This window comes from Python bivittatus, unplaced genomic scaffold (genome assembly GCF_059951505.1).
Source record: "Python bivittatus isolate LINGU-HERP-01145 unplaced genomic scaffold, Pbiv_v1 ctg000940_np1212, whole genome shotgun sequence".
Lineage (NCBI taxonomy): Eukaryota > Metazoa > Chordata > Lepidosauria > Squamata > Pythonidae > Python > Python bivittatus.
The window spans coordinates 449980-468321 of NW_028277123.1; the positions used below are offsets into that span (position 1 = coordinate 449980).

The following is an 18342-nucleotide window of genomic DNA, read 5'->3' on the forward strand; positions in this document are numbered from 1 at the left end:
TACACTCAGCAAGAGGGCGGTTAATGGAGTCGAGCACATCGGCTAAGTCGCCGAACCATGATGAAGCCATCGATGTGGTTTGCAACTCATGTGGGCTGGGTTTGCCCTCCCTGCAAAGCCAAAACTAGACCAAGTATATGATGATGATGCGGTGTGAGAAGTCCCTGAGGGGTTTCTACTGGGGCAGGCACAAAAAATTGTGGGTCAGGGACAAGAAAATGCTCTGATCAGGAGCAGAGAAGTGGGGACAAAACCAAATCTCTGCTTGTTGGGGCTTACTCACACTGCTCAATCATCTACAGCTCTGAAAACATGGCTTTGTTGAATCTGAGCCTTCCTTAAAGTGGGGTGGGGGGGCTCCGCTCAGATGGATCTTTCACGCATGGATATCTAGAAATCCATCTCGAACATCTGTGAGGGGGTCAAAAAAGTCAAGATGGCAGTCATGACTGTGATCAAAGCCCTGTGCGAGTGCACCTAAAACGGCCATGGAGCTTTGATCGTCCAGGCACGGCCCCCAGCATATGGGGGGGGTGTCAAAGGACAGCAAAGCAGAGAATGATGCTGCACCTCTTCAAGAATTGCCCTATCGCAGCTCCACTGGACTTTATTCCGGCTGGGGATGCTGGGAACTGTAGTGCAGCCCCATCGTCCCTCTGATAAACAGCAACTGGGCTTTGCACATCATTCTGGAACCTCTGGGCACCAGGTCTAAAATATCCATGAGGAGGATAAAACAGAGTAAAGGAAGATCATTTGCCCTCAGAGCAAGGAGACCCTTAGGAAAATTCATCAAGCCTGGCGCCACGGATGCCCCCCACTCTTTGGTTCGCTCCATGCCACAGCTGAGCAGTCGAAAGGCCCTGATCGCGCCTTTAAAGGAAAAGGAAAAATGAGCAGAAACAGCTATTTCGCAAGAGGCGCCTCAGGCCGCATTTTTTTCCTGGCATGGCACAGGCAAGCTGGCTTTGGAAATGCTCCGTGAGAAAAGGATCTTGAAAAGTTAATGACCCCGCCTCTTCGTAGCTGTGCAGCTTCCCTGTTCAGATCCCTTCTCCCTGAAATTTTGCTCCCTCGTCACTTCGGTACAAACTGTCGCTCCCCAGAGAGGAGACAACCATATATTCTCACCGAGAATCTTCCTGGAGGAAGCGTTAGTGCTTGTCGTCTGAGTGTTTAATGGTTAAGAAGAAATTGCGTAATTCTTGTAAGTAAGTGGAAGAAAAAGACACCCCACCCAGCACACACACACGCGCGCGCACGCACACCCCGCCTGGGTGAGCTTGCTTTAACACCACGTTCTGTTATGGCATCTGCGGAACCTCGCTCTCAAAAAAGCACAACCTGGGGAAAGGAAAATAAAAAAAATAATGTCAGTTTCTGCACTGAAAAAGGGGAGGGAGATTACAGCCTCCTCCGGTGCCTTTTCCGTAGCGGGAAACATCCACCAAGATTGAGTACCAGCGGTATGATTTCTTAGGCACCTTTGGTGAGAAGTCAGATAAAATCGGTCGGCTAAAATTAGGATGCAGGTAGTCCTTGACTTATGACAACAATAGGGACCGGAAAATTTGTTGTTAAGTGGGGCAGTCATTAAGCAAGGCATCACGTGACTGCAACTGATTTTTACGACATTTTTTGCAACGGTCGTTAAGTGAATCACGTGGTTCCCCATTGACTTTGCTTGTCAGAAGCCCCCTGGGAAGGTTGCAAATGGCAATCATGTGACCCCAGGACACTGTAACCATCATAAATTCATCCCAGTCACCCAAATTTTGATCATGTGACTGCGGGGATGCTGCGAAGTGTAGTGCGAGAACTGGTCATAAGTCACTTTGTTCAGCTCTGTTGTAACTTCAAACGGTTGTTAAACGAATGGTTGTAAGTCAAGGACTACCTGTAATCTCAAAGTGCCCAGAAAACATGCCCACAGACACAAGGGGAACAGGGGTGCAGGGGGGAGAGAACACGGGGCCCATGAGGTGGGCTTATTTATAGTGATTGTTGTTGCCCTCAGCTGTCATGATATGGGTATTTATTATATTGTTATTGGTTGTTTTTACTGAGTTTTCTGTGTTATCGGCCCAGAGGTGCTGTTACAAGATAGGCAGTCCTATAAATTGACTAGAAGGAATAAATCAAATAATTCCTCCTCCTAGGGACGTGAGAACATAATTTCCCACCCTACCGATGCCTTGTTTTCACTTTTACTGAAAATGTTCACATTACAAATTTCACATGTTCTCGCAGAGAAAGTCTTTTCTCTATTCCTGATCCTTTCCATTGCAGATAGTGATTGCTGAGTCGGAGAATCTTCTGCCGGCAAACAGAGTCACAGCCTCTCCTTCAATAGGAAGTGAGCCTACAGTGTCTGGTTCCCAGTAACTCAGGGCTACCTTAAAAAGGAAGGGCAGCTAATAAACGTTTGAGGCCCTAAAGAATCTGCTTTTGCTTAGTTTAAATTTAATTTAATTTAATTTAATTTAATTTAATTTAATTAATTAGATTTGTTATGGCCATCTACTCCAGGAGATGCTGGATGGCTTACAAAATTTTTAAAAAAACAGTCAAACAATTAAAACACCCTAGTGGGTTATGCAGACCAATCCAACTCTGGTTTATTCAATAAGCCAGGGTTTGCCAATCACGGCTTCTTGCAAGGTTGGACTGCAATCCCTCTTAATCGCAGCTGCCTGAATCGATGGACACTGTAATCCACGTCTGCCTTACTTTTTTGACTTGCAGGGGAAAGTGATCTCGGATCTTTGGGTTTTGCAGGTGCAAAACGTGCGAACAATCAGATGGGGGGAGTAGAAATCAGAGAAGGTTCAGAGGGGGAATTACAGATCATATTTCAGCCCCCACAGTGATGCGTGAGTTTAGTAAAGATGAGTCGGGGGCAAAAATGAATCCGTTGCAAAAAAAAAACGGAGAAAAGAAATAATGATTGCACGCTGGGCACGCTTTAACATAACAAGCAGGGCCCCTAAGGGGCTCTGTAAAAGGGCCAGTCTTTGCAAGGCAGCTGTTTCCAGAAGGAGCAAGGCTGGACAGGCGGTGTAACCTGAACTACGTCCCCTTCGCATCAAGCGTGACTCCTGATCTCTTTATAAATACCTCGATCCTGTTTTCCTGGCAGCCATCTGGAGCAGATCGCCCCTGCCTTTTCCTGGGAAGTTTTTGCAACTTCCCAGGCTATTTTCCAGCTCAGAGTTTTCCTGGTCGTCTCTCCTCCAAATACTAACCTGATTTGATCCTGCTTAGCTTCCTAAGATCCGCTAGACGTTGTCCCCAATGAAAGCAATCAATATTTATCTGGATGGAAAGAGAAGTGCCTAGATTTCACTCTGGGTGCCCAGAAGTGCCTTCGTGCCCCAAGACGGCCATTTGGAAAAGACACCAGGGAAACTGGCAAAGAGGGGCTCCTTGAGGGCCCCCCAAATTGCACCCGAGAACATGTGAAGCCTGGGGACCCCGGGAGCGTACAGGGAGGGAATGGGCGGCTGAAAGAATCATCTCTCTCCAAATCAGTGTTCTTCAGGGCCCTCCTCCGTGAAGACGCCTGTCCTTCTAAGCCCAGGACAGCTGGCATGATGGGGGGGGGGCATCATGGTAGGGGTGGAAACCAGCCCGTGGAACCCTTCCCCTGAGATCTCTGCCTGCCCCGGTGCAAATAATCTCTTCTCAAAGAGATCCCACCTCCTGCCCCCAACTGATCTCCAGAGCCACAGGACAGGGGAACTCCCTGTGCTGGATGTGCCCAAGCAGAGGCTGGACGGGCATCGGTTGGGGATATTTTACTTGGGATTCCTGCCCTAGGTCAGGGGTGGGACTGGAGAGTTTCAGAGCCCCCCACTCATCCGGAGGATTTGAAAACGAAGCTTGATATACTGCGGCGTTCCGTAAGACCCGACAAGCCACGGCTAAGGGTTTGTAGCTGGTTTCGCAAGCCGCGATCAGCAAAGTCCTAGCAAACAACCTTTGGGCTGAACACGGTGTACAACATTGTCCTTGGTTTGTCAACTATGGTTTAATGGCATAAAAGGAGGTGTGGGCAGCCTTCTTCTCTTCCTTGACCTTGGAGGTCTGGGGGTGGGGGTGGGCATTTTCAGGCCCTTTCAAGGGGCTGCGGGGTATGAAATCTTGTTTTCCACCCAACAGATGTAGCGCCATTGCAGACATTTAACGTACCTCTTTTGAATCTTCTCTAAGAGACACCCATGCAGAAAAAAGCGAAAAATCAGCATTTAGTTGAATTTCAGTGGCATAATCCTGGGGGGATGGGGGGGGAAGCAAGTGTCCTGAACCACCCAGTTGTGCTTAACCCCTGGCTGTACATGATGTGTGAATTGGGGGGAGACTTGGAAAGAACTGCCCAGTGTCATTAGCAGTTGGACGGCTTATAATTTTAAATCATTGTCATCATCATCCTGCGACGATACCTTGAGCACCATCAAACAACCACATCTGCCTATCCCAGGTCCTTGGGAAGGACTCGATAGGGGGGTAAAAAGGCCAAATCCAGTTTAAACATCTGGCTGACCGTGCGACCAACCATTAGAAATTAAATCTGAATACCCTCTAGTCCAACCCTGTCGCTCAGTGGAGAAAACCAGCTACGGTTTCCCTAAGAAAGGGCGTCCCATCTCGTCCGAGCCCATCATCCTCTCCTTAATCACTGCTTCTGCTGTTGATCAGTCCTACCGCTTCACCCAAATCCGCCCTCCAGCGAGTCCATTAGCTCTAGTCCTCTCCTCGGCCATGTAGCACACAAACCAGGGCTGCCTTTCGCACGACTGCTCTTGTGCAAAAGGATTTAGAGCTGACCGGGGGAAGGCAGGCGAAAGCTGCTTAGCGGGGACTTGGAGACGCAATTACACCGTCCAGAGCAGGGTTTCTCAACCTTGGCCACTTTAAGGTGTCTGGACTTCAACTCGAGTTGAAGTCCACGCATCTTAAAGTTGCCAAGGTTGAGAAACAGAGGTTGAAGGAAGGGTGAGAAAGAAACTCAAGATAACCCCGCCTTGATTTTCTTTAGTATAAGAGAAATTTAGACAGGCTTTCAAGATTCGGTTATTATACCGGTCAGCCTTCCCAGGTAGACCAGAGAGGAAATAAGATGAACTAATTCTACTTTACTGTAAAGCTACATGAACAGAATCTTGCAAGTGTGAAAGTGCAAATCTCCCCCGTCTCCTTTACAGCCTGAGAAACTAGGGAGGGTCCCTTCTGAGTCTCTTGCCCCACCCACTATCCAGCTGTGGGCTCAGCTCCCCCTCATCTGATCGTTTCCTTGGCAGGATCTCTTTGCCTCATCTCTCAGGATCTTTCCCACATACTATTACAATACTCTATAACAAGAAAGTAGTGTTCCCGGAATCCCTGCAGGGTCTGTTTTTTGACCTGGCCTACCTAGGAGGGCCGACATCACGGCAGACCAGCCTAGCACAAAGGCAGCCTGTCCGGGACTCACCTTGATCACGACAGCCGCCACAATGCCCAGCAGTGCAAGAGCCACAAGGCCGAACTTCCACATGCTGAAGCGTTTCAAGACAAAGAATTTAGCCCAATCCAGCTTCTTCTGGCTGTTGGGGGGGTATCGAATACTGTTGACGGCTTCCATCTTGAGCGCCCGGATGAGGCAGGAGCGCCGGTGGGAAAAGTTCTCAAAGCTGTGCCGGCCGTGGTAGGAGCCCATGCCACTGTTCCCTGGGGGGAGAAGAAGATTTCAGGGGAGGGGGGCGTAGCTGGGTCAATCTGAGCCCTGGAGAGAGAGGAGCTGCGTAAAATCAGTTCTGCCCCTAAGTTACTAGTCCTCAAACATTCACTGCAATCAGGCGTGTCTGCAGGGCATGGTCAAAAAAGTCAAGTGGGTGTGGCGCACAAAAAATGGGCAGAGCTTGGACCGTACCATGGTGGCCACCATCCCAGAGTCAATAAAATAATCAAATCCATTTGCGTTAATAAAAAGAATGGTGCAGTTTGGCTGCAACCTACGATACGCTTCATACCCCCTTTCCCTTTCAAACCCTCCGGATTGGTCATGCAAAAATTGTCTGTTGTTTTGGGCCCATGTGGCCACCAGGAGCCCACGACGGGGACATGGGAGAAGCCAAGGTATGTGGTCGGGAACTCAACTTCCCTTGTTTTTCGAGCATCCCTGCGCATCGGCCACCTTTAATCCAACCTCCCTGAATAGCACACTGGGCCTGGGGAAGACGGCCTTCGGGGGAAGACAGGCTCCAAGCCGAAACGTTTTCTCATTAGGAAACGCAGCCCAAATGGCTTCCCACCAGGGACTCACCAACGCCTCCGAAAGGTAAGCACGGGATGGAGAAGTGCATGATGACGTCGTTGGCTGTAACTCCGCCGCTCGAGGTCTCGGCAATCACCTTCTTGATTGCCTGGGAGACAAGAGAGAGGAGAACAGGGACTGCAAAGGCGATCACCGGTTGATCCAGCCAACAGATCGACGGGTTCTCGACCGGGGGAGAGAATATAAGGCAGCTTTATAGGGGAGAGAGGCCTGGGGGTCTTGGGGAACCGGAGACGTCCTTAGACGGCTCTGCTATGGTTGATACAGTGGGGTAAAAAAGTATTTAGTCAGCCACCAATTGTGCAGGTTCTCCCACTTAAAAAGATGAGAGAGGCCTGTAATTTTCATCATAGGTATACCTCAACTATGAGAGACAAAATGGGGGGAAAAAATCCAGAAAATCACATTGTCTGATTTTTAAAGAATTTATTTGCAAATCATGGTGGAAAATAAGTATTTGGTCACCTACAAACAAGCAAGATGTCTGGCTCTCACAGACCTGTAACTACTTCTTTAAGAGGCTCCTCTGTCCTCCACTTGTTACCTGTAGTAATGGCACCTGTTTGACCTTGTTATCAGTATTAAAGACACCTGTCCACAACCTCAAACAGTCACACTCCAAACTCCACTATGGCCAAGAGCAAAGAGCTGTCGAAGAATACCAGAAACAAAATTGCAGACCTGCACCAGGCTGGGAAAACTGAATCTGCAATAGGCAAGCAACTTGGTGTGAAGAAATCACTGTGGGAGCAATAATTAGAAAATGGAAGACATACAAGACCACTGATAATCTCCCTCGATCTGGGGCTCCACGCAAGATCTCACCCCGTGGGGTCAAAATGATCACAAGAATGGTGAGCAAAAATCCCAGGACCACACGGGGAGACCTAGTGAATGACCTGCAGAGAGCTGGGACCAAAGTAACAAAGGCTACCATCAGTAACACACTATGCTGCCAGGGACTCAAATCCTGCAGTGCCAGATGTGTCCCCCTGCTTAAGCCAGTACATGTCCGGGCCCGTCTGAAGTTTGCTAGAGAGCATTTGGATGATCCAGAAGAGGATTGGGAGAATCTCATATGGTCAGATGAAACCAAAGTAGAACGTTTTGGTCTAAACTCAACTCGTTGTGTTTGGAGGAGAGAGAATGCTGAGCTGCATCCAAAGAACACCATACCTACTGTGAAGCATGGGGGTGGAAACATCATGCTTTGGGGCTGTTTTTCTGCAAAGGGACCGGGACGACTGATCCGTGTAAAGGAAAGAATGAATGGGGCCATGTATCGTGAGATTTTGAGTGAGCACCTCCTTCCGTCAGCAAGGGCATTGAAGATGAAACGTGGCTGGGTCTTTCAGCATGACAATGATCCCAAACACACCGCCTGGGCAACGAAGGAGTGGCTTCGTAAGAAGCATTTCAAGGTCCTGGAGTGGCCTAGCCAGTCTCCAGATCTCAACCCCATGGAAAACCTTTGGAGGGAGTTGAAAGTCCGTGTTGCCCAGCAACAGCCCCAAAACATCGCTGCTCTAGAGGAGATCTCCATGGAGGAATGGGCCAAAATACCAGCAACAGTGTGTGAAAACCTTGTGAAGACTTACAGAAAACGTTTGACCTCTGTCATTGCCAACAAAGGATATATAACAAAGTATTGAGATGAACTTTTGATATTGACCAAATACTTATTTTCCACCATGATTTGCAAATAAATTCTTTAAAAATCAGACAATGTGATTTTCTGGATTTTTTCCCCCATTTTGTCTCTCATAGTTGAGGTATACCTATGATGAAAATTACAGGCCTCTCTCATCTTTTTAAGTGGGAGAACTTGCACAATTGGTGGCTGACTAAATACTTTTTTGCCCCACTGTATTCTTGCTCTCTCCGTGGGGTTTGTACATTTTAAAGTTTTTGATAGTATTTTCATTTCAATAATTCCTTTTTATAAGGGTTGTTTTTTACCTAATTGCTGTTTTATTTAATTGCTGTATGCCGCCCAGAGTCGCTTTGTGTGAGATGGCCGGCTATATAAATGTGACAAGCAAACAAAATATAAAATAACCAACAAAGAGGTTATCACCTCTATGGCCCTACAGTGGGACCGCCTGTCCTGCAATCGACCTGCATTTTTCAATTAACACCTGGAAGAAAGGCTGCTCAGACAAACTAGCTCTTCTCATTTAGCCTTGTGAGTTGCGAGGTAACCAACTTTTTGCTCTGGCCCCAATCAGATAATCATTCCCCTCTTTTGCCTTGGCAGGCTCCCGGGGCCTGCTAGACACTTAATCCTTATTCATATCTAACCTTCCTTTGCTGATTCCAATAGAAGAGAATCTCTGCAGCTCAGGGTTGAACTGTGGAGTCCTTGGCGCTCTCTGAGCTTGGTGGTTTGATTGCAGACGTTTCATTACCCAACTAGGTAACACCATCAATGCTGGTGAGTCTGGGCTCTGGTCCCTGTTTATATCCAGTGGCTTGCCCTGCCAGTGTGGGTGGGGTGTGGTTTTTTCCTAGGTCATTCCTTGTTTAGGGTACTGTTTTCTGCTCGATCATTTGTCTGGTGTTAATCCCTATTTATCTGGGTGTTGGCTGCTGGAGAGGATGTGTTCCGGTCTTTATGTTTCCCTCTTAGCTTTTTTATTGTCTCTTTTGGATGGTGTGTAGATGTGGTTTATCTCTATGTGTCTATTGATGGCATCCTTTGCTGATGCCTAAACTAAGCAGCTCTGAGGATGGAGTGGGAAAAAGATGTTGCAGAGCTATAAAATTTGCCTCATTAAAGCAACCCTTTGGTGAGTCAAATTTCAGAGACCATCTTACCGTTTGGGCTCATCCGGCAGATTAAGAACACAGCCCCCAGCACTGCGAGTATATTCGGGGACAATTTCTTAATAAACTTTCAAAATTTGTTGCTATCCTGGCATCTCCCTTGGTGTTCTTGTCCTTTGGTATCCGACCTGTGAATCCTAAATCAAGCATGGACGCACAAATTAGCGGCAACACCGCCTGTCTCCAATTGTCTCAGCTTGCTCCACCAGAACCAGCAGGGGGGGCATGGGCCAGGTCCCTTCCACCAAGCAATGCCATCTCGCTGGACCCGGGAGCTGCACCTTCTCTGTTGCAGCACCTGTCCGATGGAACAGCATCCCCCGGAGGTTCAAGAAGGAAACAAAAAGACCAGAACACATCTTTTCCAGCAGCCAAGACCTAGATAAGCAGGGACTAACACCAGACAAACAATCAAGCAGAAAACAATACCCTAATCAAGGAACTACCAAGGAGAAAACCACACCTCACCCCACAGATCTGGAAGACCCCGACCCTGTTGGCCATTCCCAAGACTTCCAAGACCTGGATGTTCCCCCAGGCATTTGAGTCGGGAGGTGGAGCGAGCGCTGCTGGTTAATTGGGCTTTATTGTTCTTTTCTGTGAATGGAATGATTTCTGTGGCCTCGGACATTTATTATTTGGAATGTCAGGTTTATTTGTCGATTTTAATCCTGGTACGCTGCCCAGAGTCATCACCATATAAAGTGTCTTAATAAAAAAGTGAATACTTATGTTGGAAAGAGGAGACTGCTGCAGGTACCTAAAAGGAAGATGGTCCTGAGTTTAAGGACTTTTAAATGGGTCTGCCAGGATGCGAAGCCTGCTCGTGAATGTGGGGAGGCAAACTCTACCTTGTTGTTGTTTGAGAAGACGTAGAGAGCCAGGGGTTTCTCTCGCTGGTTGATGAACTGGATGGCTTCATCAATGCTCTTCACCGTGATGATGGGGAGGATCGGGCCGAAGATCTCCTCCTGCATGACCCGGGCTTCCGGGCTGACGTCTGTGAGGATGGTGGGTGCTGCAAAGGGAAGAGGGGACAATGGCAGCGAAAACAGCAGTGATTCTTCGCTGCGGTTGCAAGGCCAGGGCCGGCTTACCGCCGGGCGAAACGAAGCAAGGGTGCGTTCTTATATTTATTGAGAATATTGAGAAAAAGTAAAAGACAAATCTAAAAAAGAAAAAGAAAAGGAGAAAGAAAGAAGAAAAAAAGAAAAAGTGCAAGACAAGAAAAAAAGGAACGAAAGAAACTCAAGTTATGAAATATAATGACTTCCGACCTTCTCTTCAACAGACAATTACAATTTTATAATCCCTCCTCCCCCTTGGCTCTTATATAAACCCCTTCAGCCCCTAACCCACATTTTTTTTCAAGTCGTCAGACCCATAAATCGTCACATCCTTTTTATCGACTTTCAGCCAAAAGCCCATATTCCAGTCTTTCAGAAAAGTTTTTGGTTTTTTTTCCTCTGACCAAGCAGGTCGGTTTCGCCATCCCTGCAAATTCTGCCAGAGCAGGTGTTCTGAGCAGTGGGCTGGTACCGTAGCATGCTGGAGACCTGAATGTCGCTCTGTTGACCCTCAGAGGCACTGCTACTGACAAAGGAGAGCATCGGATGAAGGCGTGGAGGGTCGTCTTAGAAGGGTCGGAACCTGCAGCTCCAGTTCCACTGTGGCCAATATTGGCGGAGAGTGCTATTTTTATACGTTTATATCCCACCTTTATTTTTTTACAGTTCAGGGGGCGTACCTAATGCTCCCTCCTCTTATGTTGCTTACAACAACCCTGCGAGGGTGGGTGGACCTGAGAGAGTTGGAGTCACCCAGGGACCTTCCATGCTCCAAGGAGGACTAGAACTCACGGTCTCCCGGTTTCTAGCCCAGCACCTTCCCCACTGCACCAACCTGACTCTGGGAAATGTAGTTCGAACATCTCTAGAAGGGAAGACTGACTTCACATAGCAACCTGTTGTTGCCCTTCCTTTTAAGGCAACACATACACGTTGTACTATACATCTCAGAGAACACAACTCTTTTAAGTGCATGGCAGGGGGAGGAACACCTATTTTAAGGTACAGGTAGTCCTTGCTTAACAACCATTCATTTAGTGACCGTTCAAAGTTACAATGGTGCTAAAAAAAAGTGACTTACGACCAGTGCCCAAAGTTACGACCGTTGCAGCGCCCCCACAATCTTGTGATTGCAATCTGGGTGCTTGGCAACCAGCATCTCAGGATCATGTGATCGCCATATGTGACCTTCCCAGGGGGCTTCCAACAAGCAAAATCAATGGGGGAAGGAACACCTATTTTAAGATATATTTCCCCCCTGCAATCTCTGCAAACTTTTACCTTAAACATCTGCAGTCTGGTCAATAAAGGGCATCGTTTAACGAGGCTGTTTTTTAAAAAGAGATGAACCCATTAAACTTTGAAGTGACCTGTTCGTCTTTGACTCTTGGGCAAAACTACAAATCTGGAATGCCCCCCCCCCAAGTTCTTCTACAAGATGCATCAAAGGCCCCGACAGATTGACGGGTGGTTGTTTTTACTCCCCTGGGAGTTTTTTCGCAACTGATCTGTTTCTGGACTCACCTATGAAACAGGCAGACTCATCAGCTTCGCCCCCGTAGGCAATCTTCTGCCCCTCCAGAAGGCCCATGATCCTCTTAAAATGCCGCTTGTTCACAATCCGTTCGTAATCCGGGGAGTTTTTAACATTCTCGCCGTAAAATTCCTGCAAGGGAATCAACGAGATATGTTGCTCTAGTACTTCCACTCCCAGAATTCCCCAGCCAGCATGCCTGAAGGTGGGTGGACTTCCAATCCCAGAACCCTCCCTGCCTGCCATGTTTCAAAGATATTGCTCATTCTCACCTCTTCTATCTTGTCAAGGTGCAATTCCCAGGCATACTTAACGAATTAATCTCCCTACAATCTGCGTTCACTCTTGCTCCCTCTCCTTCCGTAGAGGGAACATTAATGGTCTTCTTCCAAACATCAGGCACAAAATGTAATCTTTACCTACATGATAAAGAAATCCCTGAACCACCCCATCACCAAAACATATCCATTTAACATTTCTCCAATTATACCGTCTACACCTGCAGCCAAGCCATTTTCTAAGATGCTCATAACATATACGACTTCCTTTCCATCAATTCCTTTCCCCATGCCGGCTGGGGAATTCTGGGAGTGGAAGTCCACCCATCTTCAAGTTGCCAAGATTGAGAAACACTGCTCTACTATAATCAGGACTGGCATCTTGTCTATTTAATCCAGGGGTGGGCAATTTTTTGCTGGCAAACAGGGGCACCGGCCGCAGGTGTGTGTGTCAAAGTCAAGAAGCAACTGTGTGATCAAAGACCCGCCCCTTTTGACATGCATGATGTATGAGAGGCACACTGAAATGGGGGTGATGGTCTTTGATCATGCAGTCATAGCCACCATCTTGACTTTGTGACACCTCCCCATGAGGATACCCCTCCTGCCTAGGGCCCCTTTCCTTTGGGGATAACCCATTAAGGCCACATAGCACAGTGGGTGGGGCTTAAGCACTGGGTGGGGCTTAAAGAAGCCATGGGCAGAGTCAGAGCCCCAGGTGAGCAGAACCAGCTGGTCACTTTTCTTTTGATCCCCCTTTTTCTCTTCTGGACTTTCCCCTTTGCTACCCTCCCTCAATTAGGGGATCTAGGAAAAGCTCAGAACTGATTGATTGGGGAAGGTTTTAAAACTAGCCCCCGTTTTTATTCCAGGGAGCACAAGGGATTGCCAGAACAAAAGGTGTTTTACTCCTTTGATCGTCTCCTAACAACCCTGTGAAGGAGGCCTGGCTGCAGAAAAGAAAAAAAAATGGGATAAAATGCTGCAACGGAAAAGTAGAGCGGACTTTGGGAGAAGTTTGAAAGAGCCATCAGGGAGGGACTTGGACAAAAGATTACGCAGAGCAGAGGTAGAAGGAAGTGTGAGAAAGAAACTCAAAGTGACTCCGACCTGATTTTCTTTAGTATAAGAGTGGAGAGAGAGAAATGTTGTAGTTATTAAGATCCTGTTATTTTGATCAACTACAAAAAAGTAGCATTCTTGGAATCCCTGTGGGGTCTGTCTCTTGGCCTGGCCTACCTCGAAGGGCTGACGGCTGACCAGCAGGATCTCCAGGTTGGGGTGGGGGAATTACGCCCTACCCTCTGGTTGCACCACCAGGAGGCTTTTGCTAAACCATCAGTGCAGAAGGGAGGCACCCTTCGTTTTATTGTAACTCAAAAGGTTTTCACTGCTCCTTGCAACGGAGCTGCTGCTAAGCCGAGCAGAGGAAAGAGGCTTACTCTGGGCTCTTAGTAAAGGAGCAAGCCACGTTTCTCTGTTGTCTAAGATTAAACGGGCATTTGCCAGGAGGGCGTCTGTTCCAAATCGTGATGCTGCCCTTACACCCTCTTGCTCCCAGCAGGGACGGCCCTTCCATGACACAGAAGGCTCCTGGCTTCGTCCTCACCTTGAGGGTCTTCTTGATGATCTCCACGACGTCCTTCTGAATGGACTGGTCGCACAGGATGTAGTCAGGGGCAATGCAGGTCTGGCCGCAATTCATGTACTTCCCCCACGTAATCCGCCTAAAGGATTCAAGAATCCCAGAACATTAGAGTGGGAAGGGGCTCCAGAGGTCATCCAGTCCAGCCCCCGGCTCAGGCCAGGGATCCGGATTAAACGATCCCTGAGAAATGACTCTCCGGCCTCTGCTTGGACACACGCAGCGATGGGGGTCAGGGATTCCTCTGTTAAACTGCTCTTATTAGGAAAAATGTCTGAACATTCAACCAGATCTAAGACTGAAGCGCGAGAAGTTAGATGAATTTCATTCCAGAGTTTCAGCAAGAGGAATGGGGCTACTTCGCCTCTCTTGAGCAAAACCCTCAAGCCCCCTGCAAAAAAGAGTAAAAATCCAGAGGGCCTTCTCCTGGCAAATCGTCCCCTCCCGCATCAAAAATATGAAGTACATCTTCTTATTTCTATCAGGGACAGGATGGGGAAACAGCAACCAAGAGCAGCATTCCCCAATCGGGAGCCCTCCAGCGACGCAGGACTATAGTTCCTATCATTCCCAGCCAGATTTTCCAATACTTATAGGAGTTGCAATCCAAGCACCCTAAGTGTCGTAGGGCCTCATATGGTGGGCCCTGGAGCAAGCCTCGTCTGTCTCTAAATAAACACGACGTTTGTAAAGATTTGTCTATAGCCGTGCTTCTCAACCTTGGCCCCTGTAAGATGTGTGGACTCAACTCCCAGAATTCCCCACCCGGCATGAATTCTGCGGGTTGAAGTCCACATGTCTTAAAGTTGCTGAAGGTGAGAAACACTGAAATATCCTATTTTAAGAATATAGCTCAACTTCACATTTACAACCTTTAACACCAGTTTTTTCCCCAAGCTTATGTTAACTTATGTTGTAATTGGGAATCAAATGGCATCTATGGCTAGACATGACCAAATCATGTGAGTCACAGAGTCCTCAACTTTCTAACAATGGGAAACCCAACTTTTTTTTTTTTAATCTCCCGGTCTCTCACCTGCAAGCCACGTCAAGATTGCAGTCCTCATCAATGTAACAGGGGCTCTTCCCGCCCAGCTCAAGCGTGACCGGGGTGAGGTGCTTGGAGGCAGCTTCCATAACAATTTTGCCCACGAAGCTGTTGCCCGTGTAGAAGATGTGATCAAATCTTTGCTTCAGCAGTTCTGTCGTCTCAGGCACCCCTCCGTTGACGACAGGGTACAGGTCCTGTGGGGAGCAAATGGGAGGGTGGTTAATTCTTTGTTTATTTGAATTTATTAGCCGGATTCTGGAGAGCCCAATTGGTGCTGATAAAAACAGAGAGAAAAAGCTGTGCTGCCTGGAATCAGCATTTGCGCCGAGCACGTGAGGCAAAATCTGCCAAAAGGAAATTTGGTGGCTGTATTTGGTTGGTGAGGGACCCTGGCACCAGGGGACTTGCCCAATTTTTATTTTATTTTATTTTATTTTATTTTATTTTATTTTATTTCCACAACTTCTTTTGCTTAGGCAGGTGGATGGGCAACTCTAATGGCAGCAAATATATCATAAGCTTATTTTCTCACAGTCATTCATTACTCAAATGATCTACTGAAATGCAAAAATCTGGGTCTGCACCTTCCCTGCCTGCCATGTTTCAAAAATATTGTTCATTCTCACCTCTTCTATCTTGTCAAGGTGCAATTCCCAGACATACTTAACGAATTAATCTCCCTACAATCTGCGTTCACTCTTGCTCCCTCTCCTTCCGTAGAGGGAACGTTAATGGTCTTCTTCCAAACATCAGGCACAAAATATAATCTTTACCTACATGATAAAGAAATCCCTGAACCACCCCATCACCAAAACATATCCATTTAACATTTCTCCAATTATACCGTCTACACCTGCAGCCAAGCCCTTTTCTAAGATGCTCATAGCATGTACGACTTCCTTTCCATCAATTCTTTTCCTTGGGTGCTAACCTTTATAGTGTTTATTTAAATTACATTATTCAACCAATCACTAAGGTTCCCATTCAAATCTCCAAAATACACTTTCCAGCATTCCCTCGCTTCAATTCCTTCCCAAATCACATCATCATCTTTACTAATGCCATCCAATCTACTGAGGGGCCCCTTGTTTAGCCTTTTTCACACACTGCCAAAACCATCTGCAAATGATAAACCAGAGTATTTACATAAATATGAACACACAATCATCATCTCAGTACAATTGACACAGAGGGACCAAAACCCTGGTTGGCGTGGAGGGAGATTCCTGAAGATAAGAGTGAAAAGCCAGGTGTAATGGAAAGCATGTGCGAGGAGGATACTGGAATGGAGGATCAAGGTTATCAGGAGGGAGGGAGGGCACAGGGCAAGCACTTTCTCAGCCTGCAACAAGACCATGAGAAGAAGAAGAGGCTTAGACTAGTCCCTCCCTAGAGTCTCACGGGGTGTATCCACTAGTTGCTTTAGGACAGATTTAGTCTGGCGAGATTCTGTCTTTAGGGTGTAAGCTAATAAAGGAATTATACTGGACTGGACTGCCTCATTGTTGTTCTTGGGCTGGGCCTGACACCAGCTCTTCATCTGACTCTGAAAGGCAGATAACGTCAGCCACTGAACTGGTATCCCAAGGTGCCATTATAAAGACTTAACCCCCAAATGGCACGCCTCTCCATGCCAATCCTAACTTTTTCGAGGCTGGTCATAAGGCGATAACTTGCATATCAGGGTCCCGAACTCTTAAGCCCTTCAGCGTCATTACTGAAACTTTGGTATCCGACCGATAACGTATCAGTGATCAGTGCAATTCTTTACGGACCAGTGTTCTGCAAAGATTTAAAAAAACTACAGAAACATAGAAAGTGGATTACAACCTGATCACTAACACTGTAAGCGCTACACCACGTTGCTTTTTTAAAATGGATGTTTAATTCACATCGTCTTAACATTCGGGGATTAAAATGTCTTGGCCTCAACAGTGTCAAATTCTGCCTTCTGGTGTGACCTTTTTTTTAATGAATATTTTTTTATTAAGAGAAAATTTTACAATGATTTAAAAAACTACAGAAACATAGAAGAAGAAATAGGGGGAAAAACAGATTGTAAAAGGGTAAAAGAAAAAGTGAAGAATAACCAAAACGCAAGGAAAAGGAAGATATGTTAAAAAGCAATTTCTCATCTTCTTTCTCCACCCATCCATATGGCATTATCATAGTTCCCTTCTTCCCATAAACAAAGCTTTTTAATCAATACTTCCTGAAATCAGCCATTCATTTTTATCCCTTTTCAGCAAAAAGTCTACAAAGGGTTCCCAGCCTTTCAGAAATGTAACTGTAGTTCCCTCCTTCATCAAGCAATTTCTGGTGGGACTTTTTAGCATTAACATCCCTTCTGGGGTTAAGGAATTTATTAAACTTGGTTTACCCATTAGGGTGCCAGTATAGCTTCATCCTGCTGAAATCCAAATGGGCTCTTCTAACTCAGATGACTCTTTCAACTCAGATGACTCTTTCTTTTTTGATTCTGTCGGGTGATCAGCTGTCTCCCAAACTCAGGGGGGATTAATTCAAGGCAGGGGATGTGTGCAAATTAGAGACCCCCTTTGATTCTTGGCAAAGCGATTCGTCTTTTAACAGCTTGCCCCTGAAGAAACGGGTGTTTTGCAAACTATCAGAATGCCCAGAGCAGCTGTTTAGTGAACGTGCCCCTAAAAAACTCTCTCGAACCCCAAAAGCTGAGCGCCTCTTTTGCACATGGATTATGAAATGACTCTTTAGAACAGTGTTTTTCAACCTTGGGCACTTTCAGATGTGTGGACTTCAACTCCCAGAATTCCCCAGCCAGCCTCTGAAAGTGCCCAAGGTTGAAAAACACTGCATAGAATTACAAAGATGGGACATCTAAAAAGCCAAGCACTGTCCCCCTCCCTCCAGTTTTCTGCATCACGCTTGGCTTTATATATAATCATGTCCCCCCTTAGTTGCTTTTTTTTAAGCTAGAATCCCCAACTGCCTTTATGCAAAAATTACTTCTTCTTTCTCCCCCGTCTGAAGTGACACACAGACACACACACACAGGTCCTGGCTGTTGGAAAATTAAATCCTGCCGCACCGCAGAGTCGCCCAGCAACAGCTGTTCCCACTGACCTTGTCAATGTATTGAGGGAGCAGCTCTTCAAAGACCTTGGCGGTGTGTTCACTGACCTCGGATGGCTTGACCACCACCGCGTTCCCTGAAAGACACACAGAGGCTGGAGAATTAGAAGGTACCCCTGAGGTCATGTAGTCCAACCCCGCGGTCCATGCAAGAGCCCAAATCGACACATCTGGAGAAGGGGAGCCCAACCCTTCTCCAGACCATGGCTTCCTGTCAACGTGCTTCGTTCTAAAATCCATCGGTCAGAATCTCCCTTTTTGCACCCTAACCCAGAGGCGAGCGTTCTCTGGTGGAGCTCCCCTCCTGGGGTTCCAGCTGCCCTTAAAAAAAAAAGGGAGAGCTGAATCCTCATTCTCTGCCCTTTCTAAATGTTGATTCTAAACCTGGATATTTAAGCAAGTCTTTGGGAACTAGGGATGTGTGAATTAGACACCTGGAGGGTGCGCAGTGCTATTATTCATGATGTCTTTATGAATTAAAGTAGATGTTATTTTTTTTTACGGATCTTATTGG

At 46.9% G+C, this 18342-nt stretch overlaps 1 protein-coding gene across 5 annotated transcripts in view; it reads right to left on the minus strand.

The window, feature by feature from the left end:
- Window positions 1-317: 317 nt before the first annotated feature.
- Window positions 318-18342, minus strand: part of ALDH3A2 (aldehyde dehydrogenase 3 family member A2) — a 28859-nt gene continuing 10834 nt past the window's right edge. For 4 of the 5 annotated variants that reach the window (XM_088131314.1, XM_015887672.3, XM_088131315.1 and 1 more), the window contains exons 4-11: window positions 17820-17905; window positions 14703-14911; window positions 13631-13748; window positions 11734-11875; window positions 9994-10160; window positions 6305-6404; window positions 5474-5709; window positions 1351-3315 (exon numbers count right to left, since the gene is read on the minus strand). In XM_088131314.1, the coding sequence (XP_087987440.1) occupies window positions 3241-3315; window positions 5474-5709; window positions 6305-6404; window positions 9994-10160; window positions 11734-11875; window positions 13631-13748; window positions 14703-14911; window positions 17820-17905 (1133 nt within the window). In that variant the 3' untranslated portion in view covers window positions 1351-3240. The other variant, XM_088131316.1, reaches the window with a different exon arrangement.